This window comes from Garra rufa, chromosome 8 (assembly GCF_049309525.1).
Source record: "Garra rufa chromosome 8, GarRuf1.0, whole genome shotgun sequence".
In the NCBI taxonomy this organism is placed as follows: domain Eukaryota; kingdom Metazoa; phylum Chordata; class Actinopteri; order Cypriniformes; family Cyprinidae; genus Garra; species Garra rufa.
In genome coordinates, this window is record NC_133368.1 from 16,415,160 (window position 1) to 16,440,914 (window position 25,755).

Below are 25,755 nucleotides of genomic sequence, written 5' to 3' on the forward strand. Positions count from 1 at the left end.
CATTCCATAGGCGTAATGGTTTTTATACTGTACAAACCGTACTTTCTATGGCCCTACACCTACCCTACACCTAAACCTAGCCCTCACAGGAGATTGTGCACACTTTTACTTCATCAAAAAAACTCATTGTGCATGATTTATAAGCCTGTTTCCCCATGGGGACCTGAGAAATGTCCCCACAAGGTCAAAATCTACTGGTATTCCTATCCTTGTGGGGACATTTGGTCCCCACAACGTGATGAATACCAGGTACACACACACACACACACACACACAGTGGGCAGCCATTGCTGCAGTGCCCGGGGAGCAGTTGGGGGTTCGCTGCCTTGCTCAAGGGACTCACCTCAGTCGTGGTACACTCCCCCCACCTACAATCCCTGCCGGACCTGAGACTCGAACCTGCAACCTTTGGGTTACAAGTCCGACTCTCTAACCATTAGGCCATGGCTGCCCAGTGCTTGTCAGTGCTCAGACCATACAGCGCACACTGCAACAAGTCGGTTTGCATAGGCGTCATCCCAGAAGGAAGCCTCATCTGAAGCTGGCTCACAAGAAAGCCCGCAAACAGTTTGCTGAAGACAACCTGTCCAAGAGCATGAATTACTGGAACCAGGTCCTGTAGTCTAATGAGACTATAAGATAAACTTGCTTGGCTCAGATGGTGTCCAGCATGTGTGGTGATGCCCTGGTGAGGAGGACCAAGAAAATTGTGTCTTGCCTACAGTCAAGCATGGAGGTGGTAGCATCATAGTCTTGCGTAGCCAGACCTTCAGACTGATGGCTGAAGGTCTGGAATTCATGGCAGCTTTCATTGGCCAAGGTCCATCCATAAGGCCGTTTGACCGACATGTCGAACAACCAATCACAGTTCGTTTCGTTCAGTATCACCTTTCGGTGTGTGGAAATGTTCCCACAACAACAGACTGGCGTGCAACAAGTCAGTCATTGAAATAACAGCACTGAAATTTAAATAAGAACAAGCAGTAAGTCAGTAATTTGTTCGTGAACGTCGCAAAATTGTATAACAACAATGGCGTCTGCATAAGCATCTTTTAGCAAAACGCGAGTAAATCAGTCTGCGCTTTGTTTCCCGGAGGACCGAAAATAAATGCAACACTCGCATCTCCCAGAAATCCGGTCAAATTCATCTAATCAGATGACGACTTCGACATTCCTGAAGTGTTTCCAGTTAAGTGTACCATATGCATCAGACGTTTAGACAACGTTCCGTGGGCGTGACGTCTGAGACTGAGACTAGTAGCATCATGGTCTGGGGCTGCATGAGCAACCTGTGCAGCTCTGATCAATTCCATGCCCAAGGATGATTACGGGAGTGCCAGATAACAATGGTGCTAACACAAAATATTCACACTTTGGTCAAGTTCACTTAGGGTGTACTTACTTTTGTTGCCAGCTATTTTGACAATAATGGCTGTATGTTGAGTTATTTTCAGAGGACAGTAAATCTATACTGTTATACAAGCTGCAGATTGACTACTCTAAAATATATCCAAGTTTCATTTCTATAGTATTGTCGCTTGAGAAGATATACTAAAATGGTTGCTGAAATGTGAGGGGTGTGCTCACTTTTGTGAGTTATTGTAAATGTGTGCAGCTACTTTAGGAACTTCTAAACAATCCTAAATAAAACCAGTTAATTGTTATAATTTCTTTAAACTAGAAGTGCCTCCCATCATTTAAAACGCAGTAGGCTCTCTAGGGAAAAAGATGGATGGGGTAAGCAAAATGAATGGACACCCCAATCCTGGGGTCTTAATCACTGTCATCAGATGAGTCAAAGGCAGCTAAGCTCAAAGGCATGGTGATCTTGCGTTCCTGTCTAAGCAAGCAGATCTTGGAGGAGTTCAGATTGGCCTGTGGGTCCAGAGGAGCCGACGGGAACTTCAGAGGAAACATCTCATCAAAGTCCTTCATGATGGCCTGCAGCTCTCCATCACATGACATCTCTGAATTTAATTCCTCCTCCACACTCGACTCAAAAAACATATCAGAACTTAATGCTGCCACCAGAGGAAGAAAGAACTGAGAGAACGAGGACAGATGACAACAGAGAATATGAATGAATAAATAAAAACACAGGAAAAAAGGACAAACAGAAAAAGAAGAAACGAAGGAAAGGAAATCAGTAACATAAACAAGATTTGAACAGTGATTCAGAAGGCAGCGGTGAGTGTAAAGCGTACAGCTGAAGCCAATGTGCTTAATTTGTGGCAACATTCTAAATACTAATGAAACAAGTTAATAATGTTTCTGTTGTTACAGTGTTTTTGTAGCTCAGCAGTAAAGCAGAACACTAGAACATCAAAGAGTGTGGAATGGATGATCTGACAAAAGTATATCTTCAATGCAATATAAGTCAATTTGTATAAAAGTGACTGCCAGTGCATAGATGTACAGGATCTGCTCCAGCTGTAGTCTGGTTTAGTTGTGCAGGTAACATATGTGAGTAGCTTGTTTTAATATGTGTTAGAGACTTACACAACAGTAACAGTTCACTCAAAATGTCATCATTTACTCACACAACACACCTCATATGGACAACTTTTCCCTTGTGAAAAAGAAGTATGCTTAATTGTATTTAATGTGCACTTGTGGGGCCATATGATTTCTGTGATGCAGAAAACACAAACGGAATTTACTATATAATGCGGAATGTCACTAAATTTGCTAAATTTTGGATGAAAAATATATGAAATAGGTCAGTACACTTAAATTAAAAATCTGATACAGACTAGTGTATGTGAATATTAAGTATATGAATCCTGCATGTTCTGCATGTCTCCATGTGAATAAATGGCGCAGATTCACGATTTTGTTTACTACACACATACTGAAGCAGTGTGTGATGCTCTGCAGTATAATCGGCAGAACTGCTCTGAGAGCCACTTCAGGAGTATTTTACCTTTTCATTTTAGAAAAACTATCATCATTTCATAAACAAACAGAAACTATAGGTCTTTACAGCAACCCATAAAAATAAAAGTTTGGTTCAACTTGAAGAAACTGTGACAGAAATATATTACTTAATGTAATGATATCAGTACTACAATGAAATGATTATTAAAACATTATTCTTTAAGGAATATTTACCAAAATAAATATTTACCAGAATTTATTTACCAGAAAAATACACAACACAGTATTTCCGGAACAAATACTAATAATAAATATTATATATACAGTCAAGGCCAAAATTATTCATACCCCTGTCAAATTCTGACATAAAGTTACTTTTATTCAACCAGCAAGTTTTTAGTTTTCATGTCCAAAATTATTCATACCCTTCTCAATAATCAATAGAAAAGCCTTTATTGGCTATTACAGCAATCAAACACTTCCTATAATTGCTGACCAGCTTTTTTCATGTCTCCACTGGTATTTTTGCCCATTCATCTTTAGCGATGAGCTCCAACTCTTTCGGGTTGGAGGGTCTCCCTGCCATCAGCCTGATCTTTAGCTCCCTCCACAGATTCTCAATTGGATTTAAGTCAGGACTCTGGCTGGGCCATTTTGATGTATTGCTCCTTTTTCATGGTGCCGTTTACTGTGATTAGGTTCCCTGGTCCACCGTTTGAAAAATAACCCCCAAAACATTAGGTTCCCACCACTAGGTTTGACAGAGCTTCTCCTTTTTGTAAAAACTGACTTTTGGCTTCCGAGATTTTTCACAGTGCGGACATCTTGTCATTTTTAATAATACTTCGCACTGTAGCTACTGGAACTTCAAAACATTTAGATATGATCTTATAGCCCTTTCCTGACTTGTGAGCAGCCACAATGCGCAGCCGCAGGTCCTCAGTGAGCTTCTTTGTCTTAGCCATGACTGTCCACAAACCAACAGCAGAGAGCTTCTGTTTTTCACCTGCTGAGTTGATTAAAACAGCTGTTCTCAGTGAATCAGGGTAATTAGGATGCTTTAGAACAGCTTGGACTATTTGGAATGGTATAGAACTTTGGATTTTCCCATAGACTGTGACAGTTTGCAAAGGGTATGAATAGTTTTGGACATGCCACTTTTTGTTCAAATATAAATAAAAGCTGAGATATATTTTTTCCACAATGATGCCTCTTGTACATCGTCTTATCATCTTTTGGGAGAAGCCTGTGTCATTTCTGATTTTAGCCATTTTATTTTGCTGATTGAATAAAAGTAACTTTAAGTCAGAATTTGCCAGGGGTATGAATAATTTCAGGCTTGACTGAAAATTGGAATTTGAAAATAAATACATAAATAAATAAATAAATAAATAAATAAAACTAAATTTGGGGAAAAAATATAACGGATTTCATGGGGCCCTAAACTTGTAGTGTACTTAAAATCTTAAAGGTATATACAGAAAAACAACTGTATTTGCAGATAATATAATAGGAATGAAATAAAAGGGCTCTGTTTTAGGGTGCTTCATGACTGTTTAACACTTAAGTACATTTGTAAATTCACTTTGTAATAATGCCAAATTCAAGTTTTACTTACAGTAGTTTTAATTGTTTTAATAATCTTTTATTTTGCTTTAATAAAAGTACACTTATTTTGATGTACTGACTAACATACTGAAGCATATGTAAAGTACTAACTGTAGGTTGTCATTCAATATTACATTTAATAGCTAATATATTTTATATGTACTAAATTTGAACTTCATCTACAAATGTGCAGTTACAAATACATTTAAATCTATGGCAAGTTTCAATTAAAGACAATCATTACAGTTAAAGTTTAAACATTAATATTTATTTTAATTTAGCATAAATGCTTGTCAGCACATTAAGCAGTACTTTATCATATTTCAAAGACAACTGAATTATGATTTTCAGCTATTTGTTTTTATTATAAATAGTTAAAAACTGAAATTTTTCCTTTCATTGCAATTAACATGCAATTAAAGGGATTGTTCAATCAAAAATGAAAATTCTGTCATTAATTATTTACCATCATGTCGTTCCAAACCTGTAAGACCTTTGTTCGTCTTTGAAACACAAAACTACTACATTCATTGTTAAAATAGTCCATGTGACATCAGTGGCTCAACCATATTTTAATGAAGCTACGGCAATACTTTTTCTGCACAAAGAAAAAAAAATGGTGACCAACAGTGACACTGAAGAGAAGAATTGTTGACTATAGTTGTTATTTTTGTTTTCTTTGCACACAAAAAAATAAACTCGCAGCTTCATAAAATTACATTTGAACCACTGATGTCACATGAACTATTTTAATGATGTCCTTACTACCTTTCTGGACCTCGAACGTGGAAGTTGCATTGCTGTCTGTGCAGGGTCAGAAACCTCTTGAAATTCATCAATAATATCTTAATTCGTGTTATGAAGATGCACGAAGGCCTTACGTGTTTGGAGCAACATAAGGGTAAGTAATTATTGACAGAATCTTAAGTTTTAGGTAAATTAAGCCTTTAAGTGTCCAAAACATAACATTTAGTTTACACACTAGCATTTTCTTTTAAATTATATAATTACTAAAATGTACTTATTTCTCACAAGGGTTATAATGCTTCTATTGAGGTTTTTGTCTTTTTTGGAGATTGACAGTCCTTGTCAGTAACTTTCATAGCATGGAAAGGAGCATGAAGAGTGAATATTCTTCAAAACATCTCCTTTTAGGGTCAACTAAAGAAAAGAATGGTCTGGGAAACATGAGAGTAAAGAATGAAATGATTCAGATTGACTTTTGAGTAAACAGTTACTTGATGTTCGAGCGATGAGTCAAAGTCCTCAGTGACCTGCAGTAAGAGACAGAGACAGACAGAGACTCACCGGTGTGTTGGACTGCTCTATCAGTTTTCTCTCCCACATCTTTAACCGTCTCTCTCTTTCTTTCAGCTCTTGTTCTTTGGTGCTCAGATCTCTCTCCAACCGCTTAAGACGCTCTAAAGTCGCCTCAATCTCACACCTGTTCACACAAAACCATCATATTCATCAACACAATACCAATTCATAAACATATTAATAAGTGATTAGCTTGTTTGCCAGTGAGACCATTTTTTTTTACATTTTAATATTATTTATTGCTTTCAATTTTTACCCACAGTCACACTGTTGTACTATATTGATATTTTAACAACATAAAATTTCACTGAACTGGACTAACTTGAGCAAAAATACTTACTGTCAATAAATGTTAGTTAAAATAATATCAAATTAATTATCTTATTGCTTTCAACTTTTGGATTCCACTGACAATTTTAGTGACATAAGGGCTAGAGCAAAACACATAAAAAAGTATTAAGACATTTGTGTTGAAACATGTTTCAACTGACAAAAACATGGTTTGGGTCTAATAGTGTGCATCATTTTTGTTAAACCTGTATACAAATGTCCCATTTTTAGACATACATGGAGTCCATACTGTTACTCACAAGTATGTATTTTTCATTGAAATATGTTTCCACTAACAAATGGCTATATAGTGTTTTGCAGAAACTGCTGTTTTTGTATGCTAATTTCACTGGGTTGGCCATCAGTCACAGCATACAAAGCTCTGAAATTTTATAAAAGAATAATAGCTGAATGCTGTCTTTAATACCTAGACAGCATAAATGCTGCTAAAGGTAAGACATTTTCTCAGCTGGTCGGCAACATTTAGTGCAGAATCGTCCAGCGGTGTTTCTTTAATTATAGGTGCATAGACTGCATACATTGAGTCATTGTTCATTTGTAATATCTTGTTTCACCAGCAGAGGGAGCATTTTCACATTCTCTCCAGACTAGAGTTATTTCTAAAAGGACAGAAGATCATTTGAGGATCTCCTCCAATCAGGCCCGTCCCTCTCATTTAGCCCCACCCTCTGCCTGCTCCATACTTTCTAAACGTCCTTGTCAGTTTCTTGACAAACGCTGTTGAAATGTTATTTTCACATGTACACAGTTTTCCCTTTTGAAACATCTCTTCCGCTGTTCCTGTTGCTCTCTCTGTTTCTCTGTTTAGCTGTAGGGAGAGACAGGAACCTCTTGTCCCTGTGCTCTGGCCCACGTCCAGTCTTAATATAGCATCAAACACCCTGATCATTCTAGACTTCCAGTACACAAAATGTGTAAAGGGACACACATGGTAGTTTGATTTAACAGTATTGTATTATATTATAACGATTCAGGTCACAGGTTTACATACACCTTGAAGAATCTGCAAAATGTTAATTATTTTACCTAAATAAGAGGGATCATACAAAATGCAGGCTATTTTTTTTATTTAGTACTGACCTGAATAAGGTATCTCACAAAAAATATGTTTACATATAGTCCACAAAAATAAAATAATAGCTGTTCAGAAGTTTACATCCCCTTGATTCTTAATACTGTGTTGCTACCTGAATGATCCACAGCTGTGTTTTCTTGTTTAGTGATAGTTGTTCATGAGTCCCTTGTTTGTCCTGAACAGTTAAACTGCCCCTTTGTTCTTCAGAAAAATCATTTAGGTCCCACAAATTCATATATATATAATTTTCTTTTTTTTTTGTGCCCTTTCCAACAATGACTGTATAATTTTGAGATCCATCTTTTCACACCGAGGACAACTAAGGACAACTATTACAGAAGGTTCAAACACTCATTAATGCTTCAGAAAGACAAACTATAAAATAAATCCAAAATAAAAGAAATGTACACATCTCCATTCTGTTCAAAAGTTTTCACCCCCTTGATCTTAACGCATGACTTTTCCTTCTAAAGCATCAGTGAGCGTTTGAACCTTCTGTAATAGTTGCAAATGAGTCTCTCAGTTGTCCTTAGTGTGAAAAGATTGATCAAAATCTTACAGTCATTGTTGGAAAGGGTTCAAATACACAAACATGCTGCAAAACCAAAGAATTTGTGGGACTGAAGAACAGCAGGCAGTTTAACTGTTAAGGACAAACAAGGGACTCATGAACAACTATCACTAAACAACAACAACAACAAAAACAGCTGTGGATCAACACAGTATTAAGAATCAAGTGTATGTAAAGTTTTGAAAAGGGTCATTTCTATAAATTCATCTATTATTTTCCCTTGTGGACTATATGTAAACATCTTTTACATGAAATTTCGTATTCAGGTCGGTACTAAATAAAAAATACCATGCATTTTGTACGATCCCTCTTATTTTGGTAAAACAATGAACATTTTGCAGATTCTGCAAGGTGTATGTAAACTTTTGACCTCGACTGTATGATCTTGATATTTCTAAAGTATGTAATCATCGGTGAGTTACTGTACCTCCACTCTGCTTTATTGTGCAGGAAAGTGTTGCACTCGTCAGGCAGCTGAGTGTCTTTCCACATGGACTCCAGCGTGGACAGGATGTGTTTGAACAGCGGCCTGTCCTACAACACAATCACAACATCTTCATTAGAACATCAGCATTTTCAACAGGGCATTTCTAAAACACTAAACTAAAAGCTATGAATATATACTGATGACTGGCTCAAAAAAGTCAATCTTACCAGGTCAATAAAAGCATACTCATATTCTGATCTGTTCAATAAACAACACTACATCAAAACACTCCCTAGAGAAAAGAGTACCTCTTATGGAAATAACATTAATTGCAGGGAATAAAGAGATTAAGTTTCAATTTCTATTAAACATTAGCTGAACATTAGAGTGTTTTACATTAGAGTGGATAGAACTTGTCCCTTTGTCATCCAAGTAGTCTTTCTTTCTTTATTTGTAAAGAAATTGTTTTTTTGAGGAAAACATTTCAGGATTTCTCTCCATATAGTGGACTTCTATGGTGCCCCCAAGTTTAAACTTCCAAAATGCAGTTTAAATGCGGCTTCAATTGGCTCTAAATGATCCCAGCCAAGGAAGAAGGGTCTTATCTAGCAAAACGATCAGTTATTTTCTAAAAAAAAAAAAAAAAATACAACTTACAGTATATATTTTTTTAACCTCAAACGCTTGTCTTCTCTAGCTCTGCATGAACTCTGTGTATTCCAGTTCAAGACAGTTAGGGTATGTCAAAAAACTCCACTGTTGTAGCTTTTTTTGTTAAGGGCATTTGATCTTCTTTGCATGTTCACTTTGTAAACACTTGGTCGGTACTTCTGCAGCGATGTGGGATGATTTTGAAGTTGGAGGAGAAAATGAGATGGGAGTTTTTTGACATACCCTAACTGTCTTGAACAGGAATACACAGAGTTCACACAGAGCTAGACAGGATGAGCATTTGAGGTTAAAAAGTATATAAATTGTCATTTTTTGCAAACAACTGATTGTTTTGCTGGATAAAACCCTTCTTCCTCGGCTGGGATTGGAAGTCACTTGAGGGCACCATAGAAGTCCACTATATGGAGAGAAATCCTAAAATGTTTTCCGCAAAAAAAAAAAAATTCTTTACCAATGAAGAAAGAAAGACATAAACATCTTGGATGACAAGGGAGTGAGTAAATTATCTTTAAATGTTTGTTCTGGAAGTGAACTACTCCTTTAAGTACATCTTTACATGTAATTTCATAATTACTTATTGTCTTTGAAATATGGCTAAAGTGTACTGCTGAATGCACTGGCAAGCATTTATGATCAAATATAATATACTTTAATGTCACTTCTATTGTATGTCATGTATTTATTACACATTTATAATGATGAAGTTAACATTATAATAAAGGACTTTACAAGTGCTATTATGTTAGCGAACACCTCAAAATAAGTATATTTCATTAAAAATGACAAAAGATCATTAAAACAATGATTTAAACAATGATCATTAAAACAATGATATACCTTAAATCAAAACCTTTAATTGGACATTGTTACAAAGTGAATTTAAAAGTGTACCCAAGTGTGTTAGTCATAAAAGTATATCTTTTTAACTACACCTAAGTGGCCTTTTGTTTCATTGATTTTGAAGGTACTTTTTTAAATATACTTTAAATATATGCAGTACACTACAAGTGACTAAGTGCACTGCTTTTTCACAAGGGCTTGCAAGGTTCAAGCGGTTCAGATCGCCAGTAGGTCGTGACACATTAACAGCTTTTTCAATTAAAAAGGTTCCTAAGCTGTCATAAACTTAATGAACTGTAGAAACATCCATATGAGTTTCTCATATGGACTTGCATTCTGGGTGTTTTTGATACTGTTCTCTGGCTCAGGCGTGCTCTGTGAGTGACAGGTGAACATCAGTGCCAGCAAACATGAATTTATGAAGCTCACTAGAAAGAGTATGAGTGTTCAGAAGAGATGTGCGACCTGACAGACCGAAACTGAGAGGCAAAAAACAAGCCCTGACATGAACTTTGATTGGATGAATTAAAAATGTCAGGATAAGAGACAGTCATATATTAATAAAGACAGCGGTTATTAATCCTGACCAAACAGCATGTCTTATCTATTACTCATGCATTAATGCATTTCACTTTACCGTGACGTAAATACCAGTCTACTTAAGCACTGCATAATTACTGTATTAGTATACTGCAACATATCACTAATGCCCTGCAATGTAATTACCTAAGGCTTATTGTATGTTTGCGTACAATTTATATTGTATTTGCTGAATATGATCTCATCGGATAATCACACTGTAAGAGCTGATTCAGGTGTCGTTCTTACTTTCGTCTGTGAAAATTTTATTAGCACTGACTTCCACTGTATGGAAAAAAACGTCTAATTTCTTCTCAAAACTTCTTATTTCTTAAAATAGATTCACTGATAGGAGAGAAGCAAACAAATGTAAAAGGCTGACACTAGGCAGAATGTATGCAACGTAATGGCACCAATATGCTAATTAGTTATCTAGTGACATTTAGCAAATTCGAGCAGGCTTTAGCTGCTTTCCATTTAATGAGTTTGGCAACAGTGGTTTAGTCTGTGGTCATAATGACATGACCTCAATCACTCATCGAGTTAAATATGTTTATTTGTTGTCTTACTTTCGGTTCTGTCACCCAACAGCTTCTCATCAGACAGGCGAAACTGGCAGGGCAGCTACTAGGAATTGTCAGCCTCTGCGAAACACACATGAAACATGTCACAAACCCCAGTCTAAACTGCTGCAGATGCTTTATCAGTCACATGGCCAGTCAGAAACTCCCTTTACCTCATGCTTCTCCACCACCAGCCAGGCCACCTGCAGCCCCTCCAGCCCTTTGAAAGGAATTTCACGAGTCAACATCTCCCACAGGACCTGAAAGAAACCCACTTACATGATTAAAAAAAAAAACAGACCCAGTTCATCAACCAGCTGACTATTCAGTGCAACCACACACTGAAAAAAATACTTTGGACCAAAAGAAAAATATGTTTTTACAGCCAAATTTATTTGTTTTATTAGTCTCAATTGATTTGGTTCAAACCTTGAAGCAACAAAAATACTATTTAAACAAAATTAATTTAAAGAGCAGGTCATTTGTTTTCGTTTTTTTAAAGTGTCCTAATATTGTGTTAAAGTCCCCAACAACAGAGTTAAATGCATCTAAGGTCTGAAAACATTGTAATTTTCCTAGAATATACATTTATACATAGGCATTTTTCAATGATTTCAAAATGGTTTGTTCAAAGCAGCTTTGTCTGTACATGTCTGTAATGTCTGTAAACCCCTCCCTTCCATTAACCTACTCTGCTCTGATTGGTCAGCTAACCAACCTGTTGTGATTGGCACAGAGAGGAGTACTTGAGCAGTATACACGTAGAGGGTGCTACCATCTGTGTTGCCAAGTCTGTGGTTGTTTTTGATGTTCGCCGGTTGAGGCGACCCTAATAATGTCATATTTAGCCCTTGGAATGTGAATTTACCAGGGGAACCCTGATAATATGGGGGTATTTTACACCCCAGAATACAATTTTTAATGGGGGACTCCCCCTTCGAAACATGACTGTGCTAGTTATGAGTAGCAATTGGGTGGGTTTTGTTGTGAAAACCTGGTCTTTTCAACATCATGTAAACACTGGCAAAAGTGTTTGTGGGCAGGTCAGAGTGTTCGTATTTCACAGGCAGGCTGGGATTATGCTACTGTCTACCCAGTTCATAGATTGGTGACAGCCAGAAGATTAGATTTTGAATAAACTTTCTTTTGAAAGACAACAGCTTTATGTATAATGCACTTTTTTCATTAACAACTTTGCAGGCTGTTTACACAGAAGGATAGCTGCATTGCAAACTGCAAAACATATTTTTTTTCCGAAAACCCATATGACGTGCTCTGTAAATTAAAAAATGCAAGCAGGTTAGGTTAGGCATGTTCTGAAGCATAGCAGCTGGTTATTAGCTGATTATGCGCTGGTTTTTAGGTGGTTATGAGCTGGTTATTAGCTGGTTATGAGCTGGTTTTTAGCTGGTTATGAGCTGGCCCTGAGCTGGTTATTATCTGGTTATTAGCTGGTTATGAGCTGGTCCTGAGCTGGTTATTAGCTGGTTATTAGCTGGTCATGAGCTGGTCCTGAGTTGGTTATTAGCTGGTTATGAGCTGACCCTGAGCTGGTTATTAGCTGCTTATTAGCTAGCCCTGAGCTGGTTATTAGCTGGTTATGAGCTGGTTATTAGCTGGTTATGAGCTGGTCCTGAGCTGGTTATTAGCTGGTTATGAGCTGGTCCTGAGTTGGTTATTAGCTGGTTATGAGCTGGTCCTGAGCTGGTTATTATCTGTTTATGAGCTGGTTATTAGCTGGTTATGAGCTGGCCCTGAGCTGGTTATTGGCTGGTTATGAGCTGTTCCTGTGTTGGTTATTAGCTGGTTATGAGCTGGTCCTGAGTTGGTTATTAGCTGGTTATGAGCTGGTCCTGAGCTGGTTATTATCTGTTTATGAGCTGGTTATTAGCTGGTTATGAGCTGGCCCTGAGCTGGTTATTGGCTGGTTATGAGCTGTTCCTGTATTGGTTATTAGCTTGTTATGAGCTGGTCCTGTGTTGGTTATTAGCTGGTTATGAGCTGGTCCTGGGTTGGTTATTAGCTGGTTATGTGCTGGCCCTGATCTGGTTATTATCTGGTTATGAGCTGGCCCTGAGCTGGTTATTAGCTGGTTATGAGCTGGTTTTTAGCTGGTTATGAGCTGGCCCTGAGCTGGTTATTAGCTGGTAATGAGCTGGTCCTGAGCTGGTTATTGGCTGGTTATGAGCTGTTCCTGAGTTGGTTATTATCTGGTTATGAGCTGGTTATTAGCTGGTTATAAGCTGGTTATGAGCTGGTCCTGAGCTAGTTATTAGCTGGTTATGAGCTGGTCCTGAGTTGGTTATTAGCTGGTCCTGAGCTGGTTATTATCTGGTTATGAGCTGGTTATTAGCTGGTTATGAGCTGGCCCTGAGCTGGTTATTAGCTGGTTATGTGCTGGCCCTGATCTGGTTATTATCTGGTTATGAGCTGGCCCTGAGCTGGTTATTAGCTGGTTATGAGCTGGTTATTATCTGGTTATGAGCTGGCCCTGAGCTGGTTATTAGCTGGTAATGAGCTGGTCCTGAGCTGGTTATTGGCTGGTTATGAGCTGTTCCTGAGTTGGTTATTATCTGGTTATGAGCTGGTTATTAGCTGGTTATAAGCTGGTTATGAGCTGGTCCTGAGCTAGTTATTAGCTGGTTATGAGCTGGTCCTGAGTTGGTTATTAGCTGGTCCTGAGCTGGTTATTATCTGGTTATGAGCTGGTTATTAGCTGGTTATGAGCTGGCCCTGAGCTGGTTATTAGCTGGTTATGAGCTGGTTATGAGCTGGCCCTGAGCTGGTTATTATCTTGTTATTAGCTGGTTATGAGCTGGTCCTGAGCTGGTTATTAGCTGGTTATGAGCTGGTCCTGAGGTGGTTATTAGCTGGTTATTTCTGGTCCTGAGTTGTTCCTGAGCTGGTTATAAGCTGGTTATTAGCTGGTTATGAGCTGGTCCTGGGGTGGTTATTAGCTGGTTATTTCTGGTCCTGAGCTGGTTATTAGCTGGTTATGAGATGGTTATGAGGTGGTTATGAGCTGGTCCTGATTTAGTTATTGGATTGTTATGAGTTGGTCCTGAGCTGATTATAAGATGGCCATGAGCTGGTTATAAGATGGTCCTAATCTGGTTATTAGCTGGTTATAAGCTTGTCCTGAGCTTGTCCTGAGCTGGTTATGTACCTGGTCATGAGCTGGTCCTGAGGTGGTTATTAGCTGGTTATTTCTGGTCCTGAGCTAGTTACGAGTTGGTCCTGAGCTGGTTATAAGCTGGTCCTAAGATGGCTATTAGCTGGTTATTAGCTGGTTATGAGATGGTTATGAGCTGGTCCTGAGTTAGTTATTGGATTGTTATGAGTTAGTCCTGAGCTGGTTATAAGCTGGACATGAGCTGGTTTAAAGATGGTTATTAGCTGGTTATGAGCTAGTTATTAGCTGGTTATGAGCTGGTCCTGAGCTGGTTATTAGCTGGTTATGAGCTGGTCCTGAGGTGGTTATTAGCTGGTTATTTCTGGTCCTGAGCTGGTTACGAGTTGTTCCTGAGCTGGTTATAAGCTGGTTATTAGCTGGTTATGAGCTGGTCCTGGGGTGGTTATTAGCTGGTTATTTCTGGTCCTGAGCTGGTTATGAGCTGGTTATGAGCTGGTCATGAGATGGTTATGAGGTGGTTATGAGCTGGTCCTGATTTAGTTATTGGATTGTTATGAGTTGGTCCTGAGCTGATTATAAGATGGCCATGAGCTGGTTTTAAGATGGTCCTAATCTGGTTATTAGCTGGTTATAAGCTTGTCCTGAGCTTGTCCTGAGCTGGTTATGTACCTGGTCATGAGCTGATCCTGAGGTGGTTATTAGCTGGTTATTTCTGGTCCTGAGCTAGTTACGAGTTGGTCCTGAGCTGGTTATAAACTGGTCCTAAGATGGCTATTAGCTGGTTATTAGCTGGTTATGAGTAGGGATGCACCGATCCGGATCGGCCGATCTTGCTTGCGCGTTTTGTCAGTAAAGCCGGTTCTGTAATCAGCGGTAAATGCCATCAGGTGCGTGATTTCACGTTGAGCCATATATACTACACACAGCCGTTGTTCACTGACGAGCTGCGCACATTCACACTGATAATGAACATGGATTTGCGCATCTTGTCTGTGAACAACGGCTGTGTGTAGTATATATGGCTCAATGTGAAATCACGCACCTGACGGCATTTACCGCTGATTACAGAACCGGCTTTACTGACAAAACGCGCAAGCGGATCGGCCGATCCGGATCGGTGCATCCCTAGTTATGAGATGGTTATGAGCTGGTCCTGAGCTGGTTATTATCTAGTTATAAGCTGGTTATGAGCTGGTCCTGAGCTGGTTATTAGCTGGTTATAAGCTTGTCCTGAGCTGGTTATGAACTGGTCCTGAGCTGGTTATTAGCTGGTTATGAGATGGTTATGAGCTGGTCATGAGCTGGTCCTGAGTTAGTTATGAGTTGGTCCTGAGCTGGTTATTATCTGGTTATAAGCTGGTTATGAGCTGGTCCTGAGCTGGTTATTAGCTGGTTATGAGCTGGTCCTGAACTGGTCCTGAGCTGGTTATGAGCTGGTCCTGAGCTGGTTATTAGCTGGTTATAAGCTTGTCCTGAGCTGGTTATGAACTGGTCCTGAGCTGGTTATTAGCTGGTTATGAGCTGGTTATTAGCTGGTTATGAGCTGGTCCTGAACTGGCCGATCCGGATCGGTGCATCCCTAGTTATGAGATGGTTATGAGCTGGTTATGAGCTGGTCCTGAGCTGGTTATTATCTAGTTATAAGCTGGTTATGAGCTGGTCCTGAGCTGGTTATTAGCTGGTTATAAGCTTGTCCTGAGCTGGTTATGAACTGGTCCTGAGCTGGTTATTAGCTGGTTATGAGATGGTTATTAGCTGGTTATAAGCTTGTCCTGAGCTGGTTATTAGCTGGTTATGAGATGGTTATTAGCTGGTTATGAGTTGGTCCTGAGCTGGTTATTATCTGGTTATAAGCTGGTTATGAGCTGGTCCTGAGCTGGTTATTAGCTGGTTATGAGCTGGTCCTGAACTGGTCCTGAGCTGGTTATTAGCTGGTTATGAGCTGGTTATAAGCTGGTCATGAGTTGGTCCTGAGGTGGTTATTAGCTGGTTATGAGCTGGTCCTGAGCTGGTTATTAGCTGGTTATGAGCTGGTTATAAGATGGTTATGAGCTGGTCCTGAGCTGGTTACGAGTTGGTCCTGAGCTGGTTATAAGCTGGTCCTAAGCTGGTTATTAGTTGGTTATAAGCTTGTCCTGAGCTGGTTATGAACTGGTCCTAAGCTGGTTTTAAGATGGTTATAAGCTTGTCCTGAGCTGGTTATTAGCTGGTTATGAGCTGGTTATTAGCTGGTTATGAGCTGGTCCTGAACTGGCCGATCCGGATCGGTGCATCCCTAGTTATGAGATGGTTATGAGCTGGTTATGAGTTGGTCCTGAGCTGGTTATTATCTAGTTATAAGCTGGTTATGAGCTGGTCCTGAGCTGGTTATTAGCTGGTTATAAGCTTGTCCTGAGCTGGTTATGAACTGGTCCTGAGCTGGTTATTAGCTGGTTATGAGATGGTTATTAGCTGGTTATAAGCTTGTCCTGAGCTGGTTATGAGTTGGTCCTGAGCTGGTTATTAGCTGGTTATGAGATGGTTATGAGCTGGTTATGAGCTGGTCCTGAGCTGGTTATTATCTAGTTATAAGCTGGTTATGAGCTGGTCCTGAGCTGGTTATTATCTAGTTATAAGCTGGTTATGAGCTGGTCCTGAGCTGGTTATGAGATGGTTATGAGCTGGTCATGAGCTGGTCCTGAGCTGGTTATTAGCTGGTTATGAGCTGGTTATAAGCTGGTTATAAGCTGGTCATGAGTTGGTCCTGAGGTGGTTATAAGCTGGTTATGAGCTGGTCCTGAGCTGGTTATTAGCTGGTTATAAGCTTGTCCTGAGCTGGTTATGAACTGGTCCTGAGCTGGTTATTAGCTGGTTATGAGATGGTTATGAGCTGGTCATGAGCTGGTCCTGAGTTAGTTATTGGATTGTTATGAGTTGGTCCTGAGCTGGTTATTATCTGGTTATAAGCTGGTTATGAGCTGGTCCTGAGCTGGTTATGAGCTGGTCCTGAACTGGTCCTGAGCTGGTTATTAGCTGGTTATGAGCTGGTTATAAGCTGGTCATGAGTTGGTCCTGAGGTGGTTATTAGCTGGTTATGAGCTGGTCCTGAGCTGGTTATTAGCTGGTTATGAGCTGGTTATAAGATGGTTATGAGCTGGTCCTGAGCTGGTTACGAGTTGGTCCTGAGCTGGTTATAAGCTGGTCCTAAGCTGGTTATTAGCTGGTTATAAGCTTGTCCTGAGCTGGTTATGAACTGGTCCTAAGCTGGTTTTAAGATGGTTATTAGCTGGTTATGAGCTAGTTATTAACTGGTTATGAGCTGATCCTGAGCTGTTTATTAGCTGGTCCTGAGCTGGTCCTGAGGTGGTTATTAGCTGGTTATTTCTGGTTATGAGCTGGTCCTGAGAGGGTTTTAAGCTGGTCATGAGCTGGTCCCGAGCAGATTATAAGCTCATAACCAACTAATGATCATCTTAAACAAGCTCAAACCTGCTTCCATGCTTCAAAACATACCTAATCAGCATATGCTGTTTTTTTTTAAACAGGGGCTAGAAGAATTATTGTCAACCTTTGCACACTCACCACTCCGAACGAGTATGTGTCACAGGTCTCAGACACAGGAAGGCTCTGGATAACTTCAGGGGCCATCCAGGGAAACGTGCCCACTAGAGACATGTGGGTGGTGTGAGAATGAAACTTAGATGCCCCAAAATCACAGATCTGAGGACATTGAGAATTCAATTAATCAAAAGACTTTGATTTTTCATGCTAAGCTAATAAAATATAGAGTAGTTGTAATTCTGTATAAACAGACTGTATGGTCACATACCTTCAGTACTGAATCTGACGTCAGCACAACTGAAAGGAAAACACAAGGTGGTCAGGTCAAAAAATACAGCATCAAAAACACATAGAAGCTTTATTTAATAAAAGTTACAAACCATTTCGAGACTTTAGGTCTCTGTGAATGACTGTAAACGGGGCCTCATCGTGGAGATAATGCATGCCTACATGAGAAAGCACAGCATGCAAACACAAATTGAGAAAGAGCAGAGTTTGATTTTGTAATAGCAATTATTAAAACAACCACATCTGTTGCTTCCCATGCTTCTCTGTGTATATAAACACATTAAATGTGTTTACTGTAGTGCACTTACAATGGAGGCCACATTCAAATACAGAAATGTGAAGCTTGTATTCTTTTCTAGCTTTCAAGCTTGTGGTTAAACATTATGCTTGTAAACAGTGATTTATGAATACAGATTGAAGGCAAACGGGTCCATTTCTTGCAGATTTGAAAGATTAGATATAACTTTGCACAGACAAGATTGGTAACTGATTATATCACCCCAGCGTACTATAATATTACCATGTGTAATGTTATAACCCAAACACAGTGACATATTTTTTGCAGGTATGTGAAGGCAAATGTCAAAGCACAATTCATGCATTGAAATCTCAGTGTTTCTTCCAAGAGGCACATTCATGAATGTAAACAGCTTGTTTCCCTTTACAGGTCAAGTCCGGTCAAAGAAACAGCTGGAAGTTAAAGTTAGTTAAACTGTAATAATATTTACAGCATGCTACCACCCTGCTGGCCTTCACTGGTTTACGCTGGTCAAAGTAGTTGTTGAGATGGTCTGCCAATCTAAGCAGCACCAAAATCACAAAAACATGACCAGGATGGGAGACCTTGTCTCCCCTTAGTATGAATTGCATGCTTGTAATACATTGATATGTTCTTGCCCTTATTAAGGGCAATCTTGAAATCTAAATCTTGAAATCTGAAATGTTTTGTGTAGGCTGTTTCAAACTAGCATATTACAAACAAGCTTTTTTTATAGGCTTGTTATTCTACTGGTCATGAGGGACAATACCAGTATGAATTTTCATATCATTTTAAAAGGGAAACATTATTAATGAAACTTTCTTTACAACAACAGATCCTACAGTCAAACCAAAATTTATTCACCTTCAACATTTCTCACACTATGACTATAAACACTATAAATAAATTATACGGAAATGTTTATTCTGGATGTGAACTTATTCCTTAAACATTAGTGCTGCACATCCCTGGTCCTTATGGTTATATTTTCAAAAGAGTAGACGCATTTCTGCTAGACTTCCATTGTAAGTGTGTTCTGTTGTGCATTTAGAGCATTTTGGTTTTCTTTAATTTCTTTTTTTTTATGTGTGTTTGAGAGTATATAACACCTTTAGCGATGTCCATTGCCCAGGTCATAATCTGCTTCATACTGATGTCTTCACTCTCTGCACTGGACAGATAGTCGAACAGAGATCCACCGCTGGCATACTCTAAGGTATAACACACACACATACATAGAATGTAAATTAAAATGCAAAAAACCTCTATGAAAAGTAGTAAATCTTGTATTGGGCAGTAGTTTTACTGTGAAGGATTGTGTACTAATAGTATTAATTGTCATCAAGTACTGTACTAATCGTTAAACACTGTGTTTATCACAATATCTTATTTCTTGTTTCTCAGTGGCATCATATATATGATCTAGGAAAATTGTAACAGCACACAACATTACATACAATCACTTATATGCAAACACAAAAACAGTCTCAGGACAGGAGGAAACACAATATTTGCAGTAATATTTACATATTTGCATGGCATATAGTTCTTGTGTAAAGGCATCAACAGATTATAGGGGGGAATATTACATACTGTACAGTGAGGAAAAAAATGATTTGATCCCCTGCTGATTTTGTACATTTGCCCACTGACATAAAAATGACCATAATTGTAATGGTAGGTTTATTTGAACAGTGAGAGACAGAATAACAATGAAAAAATGCAGAAAAAACACATTTCAACATTGATTTGCACTGTAATGAGTGAAATAAGTAAAACATGACTTAGTACTTAATGGCAAAACCCTTGTTGATTAGAGGTCAGATGTTTTTTTTTTTTTTGTTTTTTTTTAGTAGTTGGTCACCAGGTTTGCACACATTTTCTCACTCCTCTTTGCAGATCCTCTCCAAATCATGAAGGTTTCGAGGCTGACGTTTGGCAACTCAAACCTTCAGCTCCCTTCACAGATTTTCTATAGGATTAAGGTCTGGAGACTGGTTAGGTCACTCCAGGACCTTAATGTTCTTCTTCTTGAGCCACTCCTTTGTTGCCTTCACGGCGTAGTGTGTTACCAATTATTTTCTTGGTGACTATGGTCCCAGCTGCCTGGGGATTATTGACAAGATCCTCCTGTGTAGTTCTGGGCTGATTCCTCACCGTTCTCATGATCACTGAAACTCCACAAGGTGAGATCTTGCATGAAGCTCCAGACCGAGGCAGACTGACAGTTATTTTGTGTTTCCTCCATTTGCGAATATTCGCACCAACTGTTGTCACCTTCTCACCAAGCTGCTTGGCGATGGTCTTCCAGCCTTGTGTAGGTCTACAATCTTGTCCCTGAGATCCTTAGACAGCTCTTTGGTCTTGGCCATGGTGGAGAGTTTGGAATCTGAATGATTGATTGCTTCTGTCAACAGGTGTCTTTTATACAGGTAACAAGCTGAGATTAGGAGCATTCCCTTTAAGAGAGTGCTCCTAATCTCAGTTTGTGACCTGTATAAAAGACACCTGGGAGCCAGAAATCTTGCTGATTGATAGGGGATCAAATACTTATTTCACTCTTTAAAAAGCAGATCAATTTATATTTTTCTAAAATGCATTTTTCTGGATTATTTTTTTATTATTCTGTCTCTCACTGTTCAAATAAACCTACCATTAAAATTATAGACTGATAATTTCTTTGTCAGTGGGCAAACGTACAAAATCACCAGGGGATTAAATAATTATTTTCCCAACTGTATTAAAATAATTTCAAACTGTGACACCACTGTTTGCTGCAAAACAAACATATCAGTGCACTTTAAGCTCCGGACTTTAACCCCCTTTCAGACACACCTAATTTTAGGGTTATTTCATCATAAATTCAACATTACTGAAAACAGGGGAGAGGCATCATTATCTCATCCAGCAATGAACAGATGTTCACATCTCTCAATAAATATTTGTATAAATTTTGGTTAAAAAAAGGAATATATATATGTCACATGATCCTTCAGAAATCACTCTAATGTGCTGATTAACTTGTATGTTATTATCTATGTTGTGCTGCTTAATATTTGTGTTGAAAATAGTTTTAATATTAATATGTAACATATATTAATATTTAATATTATTGTTTTTTTCTTAAAAATAACAACATTCATTCAAAACAGATTATGCTGTGATTAAAAAAAAAACTTTTGGTCAATCTTGCTAAATACTCCATGTAGTCCCATGTGTTCCTAAAAAAATGCAAACTACTCAAATACAGACACATTACTAATGTATGACTGCAGTTTGCGTCTGTTAATATTCATGAATGCTATATTAGCTTTATTTTAGGTCACTGCGAGCACACATCATATAATAGTCAGATTATCAGGTTCAAACAGAGATACACACACAGAGGGGAAATTAATAACCTCACTGACAAAGCTGAGCTACTCATAAACATGCTCTTATTACATTTACTTTTCATAAAGAGAGACTCAATGGTCTCTCAGTGCTGCAGACCAAAGACTCTTTACAACTTTATGATTATTTATAATCAGTGCAGCTTCATTTGAGTCACACAGAACCAGAGCATGAAAACACTGTTTCGCTGAGATTTGCATTTGACATACACATGAGTGTCATGAATTATATAAGTGTGGCTCATTAAGGCCTGACATGTCATCAGTTATTCTTTAAAAAATGCTAATAACCTAAAAGTTATTTATTTTAACAAAACAAACCACAGGTAAAAATGCAAGAAAGTAACAAAACAGCATGTAGATGCAAACAATACATGATAATGAACTAAAACACAAAAGTAACTTAAAGAGATAGTTCACCCACAAATGAGAATTCTGTCATTAATTACTTACCCTCATGTCTTTCCAAACCCGTAAGACCTTCGTTCGTAATCAGAACACATTTTAAGATATTTTTGATGAAATCCAAGAGCTTTCTGACCCTCCATAGGCAGCAAAGATCCTACCACATTCAAGGTCCAAAAAGGTAGCAAGAACAACAACAAAATAGTCCATGTGACATCAGTGGTTCAACCATAATGTTATGAAGCTCTCAGAGTTTATGAAAAATATCTTAATTTGTGTTGATAAGGCGGACAAAGGTCTTATGAGTTTGAAACGACATGAAGGTGAATAATTAATAGCAGAATTTTCATTTTTGGGTGAACTATCCCTTTAAATACACAGTGATAACAAAATGATGAACAGCTGAAAAGATACAACTTTTTATTTTACTAATATAAGTAAATGCTCAAATAAACATTAACTAAGATTAAGAAATTCTTCAGAAGTACATTTCAATTCTAGTCCATGTAAACTAATGCAGGCCAGTAACTCATCCCAGATTTGTTGAAAGAAAATAAACTGAGGATATTTGTTTATTACTATTATTTGCTTATTATAATCCAAAAGCAAACAAAACCATATGAGATTAACTGAGAAATTTGCATTTCCCGACAGAAGTACCAGCACTTGCAAGTCAGCAAAAAGGTTTATGCAAAAACAAATCATTAGAGGGAGATAGATAGATAGATAGATAGATAGATAGATAGATAGATAGATAGATAGATAGATAGATAGATAGATAGATAGATAGATAGATAGATAGATAGATAGATAGATAGATAGATAGATAGATAGATTCTTTTAATTGTGATGATTTGGCTCACATTTGACAAAAAACCCACCAATTCAATTCAATCTCAACAAATTAGAATACTTCAAAAGACCAATAAAAAAAAACATTTTTAGTGAATTGTTGTCCTTCTGGAAAGTATGTTAATTTACTGTATATGTACTCAATACTTGGTAGGGGCTCCTTTTGCTTTAATTACTGCCTCAATTCGGCGTGGCATGGAGGTGATCAGTCTGTGGCACTGCTGAGGTGGTATGGAAGCCCAGGTTTCTTTGACAGTGGCCTTCAGCTCATCTGCATTTGTTGGTCTCTTGTTTCTCATTTTCCTCTTAACAATACCCCATATATTCTCTATGGGGTTCGGGTCTGGTGGGTTTGCTGGCCAGTCAAGCACACCAACACAATGGTCATTTAACCAACTTTTGGAGTTTTTGGCAGTGTGTGCAGGTGCCAAATCCTGCTGGAAAATGAAATCAGCATCTTTAAAAACGGTGCAGTGACTTTGGTTTTCAAAAAACACAGTGACCAACACCAGCAGATGACATTGCAACCCAAATCATCACAGACTGTGGAAACTTAACACTGGACTTCAAGCAACTTGGGCTATGAGCTTCTCCACCCTTCCTCCAGACTCTAGGACCTTGGTTTCCAAATGAAATACAAAACTTGCTCTCATCTGAAAAGAAGACTTTGGACCACTGGGCAACAGTCCAGTTCATCATTCTCCTTAGCCCAGGTAAGACGCCTCTGACGTTGTCTGTGGTTCAGGAGAGGGTTAACAAGAGGAAGACGACAACTGTAGCCAAATTCCTCAACACGTCTGTGTGTGGTGGCTCTTGATGCCTTGACCCCAGACTCAGTCCATTCCTTGTGAAGTTCACCCAAATTCTTGAATCGATTTTGCTTAACAAGCCTCTCAAGGATGCGGTTCTCTCGATTGGTTGTGCTTCTTTTTCTTCCACACTTTTTCCTTCCACTCAATTTTCTGTCAACATGCTTGGATACAGCACTCTGTGAATTCTTTGGCAATGAATGTTTGTGGCTTACCCTACTTGTGAAAGGTGTCAATGATTGTCTTCTGGACAACTGTCAGATCAGCAGTCTTCCCCATGATTGTGTAGCCTAGTGAACCAAACTGAGAGACCATTTTGAAGGCTCAGGAAACCTTTGCAGATGTTTTGAGTTGATTAGCTGATTAGAAGTCACCATATTCTAAATTATTGAGATAGTGAATTGGTGGGTTTCTGTTAAATGTGAGCCAAATCATCACAATTAAAAGAACCAAAAACTTAAACTACTTCAGTCTGTGTGCATTGAATTTATTTAATACACAAGTTTCACAATTTGAGTTGAATTACTGAAATAAATGAACTTCCACAACATTCTAATTTATTAAGATGCACCTGTATGTTGATCATTCTAGCCAAATGAATTGCAGAAGAATTGTGGAGAATAATAAAGAAAGAATGTTTGTGGAATATTACTAAAGCCCTGCCTTGCAAACAATAAATGCTGCAGTTCAGAGTGATGAGTCATGTTTGACTGACCTGTAACTATTCCATAGTTGGGCGCTTCCAGAATCGCTCCATAAAACTGGATGATGTTTCGATGACTGAGGACACTTAAAATCTCTGCCTGGAAATGCAGCCAATACAAAGAATAAAACAACATCAAAAAGAGAAAATATTCATCTTACAGATTCATTTTACAATTTGTAATGTTTCATTACAAATGGCATTGTCAGCATTTAACCCTGTAGTATTTAACATTTAATACATACATTTCTAAGGCCACTAAGTTATCAACATGATCAAAACTTTGATGTAATTGTTTACATTAGCAGCTAATTTATTGGTAAACCAAATGTTTTTGCTCATTTTGGGCCTCTGAATAAAACCTCTGAGGTGTAAAAAAAAAAAAAATTAAGCAAATTCGACAAACATTTTTGGAAGAGCTCTACTAATATAAAGTGAATTGTATGAAATTTAAGTTTTATTTGATTGCTGGCAATACTTTTGTGTGATTGTACTAACTTTTTAGACAGTTAGTTCCTTCATCAAACTATATTTTTAATTTAATTTTTTACTGGTACAATCCCAAACGCTACCAAATCCATTACGCGGTAAAATCACTATGCTGAGAACAAAGACAACAATGAATCTAGCACTTAAAAGTAAATACACTTCACCCCAAAGACAAACACTGCACTCAGCTGAAACTAATATGACTTAATTATGTGACAATTTTCTCTTAAAGACATAGTCTATGTATTTCAGTTCACAAAAGCCGCTGTGAGAGCGCACGTCTCTCTGCGCAGAGCAGGGGGAGGCGTAATCGCGCTGCTCGGACTGGAGTCGACACACAGAGAGGCAATTAAAATGATTATCACACTGACAATTAAAGCGTGTGTATGAAAAGCTCGGGCGACTCTCACTCCCACCTCTTTTTCAATCTTCAGAAGCTTTTTCACCGCCACCTCTTTGTCCTGCGAGAGCCAGCGGGCACGATACACACTCCCGAAACTCCCGCCGCCGCAGTTCTCGTAGAAGAGGATGTCATCGAATTTGATTTGCACAAAGGAGGCGCCCAGAGATGCCATGGCATAATGGCACTTAGAAACACGCTTCTCTCCTGAAGAACGGAGAAAAGAGAAGAGGATGAGACGAGAACGAGGGACGAGGCTCCTCAGAGGAGAGATGTTGTGATTTGATCTGCCACTGAGAGAACTGCTCACTTCTACTCCGCTGAACACACACACACACACACACACACACACACACACACACACACACACACACACAGAGCGAGCTGTCAGACAGAATCCACTCACTCTAACAAGTTTTGCTTAAGTGTCAGGCTGGTGTGAATGTAATGTTTGATGCTGTGTGTGTTTGTGGTTGTGCTGGGTAAGTTTAACACTATTACATATTTAAAGGAATTGTTCACCCAAAAATGAAAATTTACTAATCTTCAGACCATCTGAGATGTAGATGAGTTTGTTTCTTCATCAGAACAGATTTGGACCG

General features: G+C 38.5%; 1 protein-coding gene across 1 annotated transcript in view; it reads right to left on the reverse strand.

Moving 5' to 3' along the window:
- The window catches only part of map3k20a (mitogen-activated protein kinase kinase kinase 20a), a 53,080-nt gene that overhangs the window by 20,595 nt on the left and 6,730 nt on the right, over positions 1 to 25,755 (reverse strand). The window contains exons 2-11 of the mRNA XM_073845033.1: positions 25,170 to 25,360; positions 24,277 to 24,364; positions 19,213 to 19,314; positions 17,937 to 18,002; positions 17,825 to 17,853; positions 17,578 to 17,715; positions 11,057 to 11,143; positions 10,890 to 10,964; positions 8,230 to 8,336; positions 5,794 to 5,929 (exon numbers count right to left, since the gene is read on the reverse strand). Of these exons, the coding sequence (XP_073701134.1) occupies positions 5,794 to 5,929; positions 8,230 to 8,336; positions 10,890 to 10,964; positions 11,057 to 11,143; positions 17,578 to 17,715; positions 17,825 to 17,853; positions 17,937 to 18,002; positions 19,213 to 19,314; positions 24,277 to 24,364; positions 25,170 to 25,328 (987 nt within the window). The 5' untranslated portion in view covers positions 25,329 to 25,360. The remainder of the gene's footprint in view (positions 1 to 5,793; positions 5,930 to 8,229; positions 8,337 to 10,889; positions 10,965 to 11,056; positions 11,144 to 17,577; positions 17,716 to 17,824; positions 17,854 to 17,936; positions 18,003 to 19,212; positions 19,315 to 24,276; positions 24,365 to 25,169; positions 25,361 to 25,755) is intronic.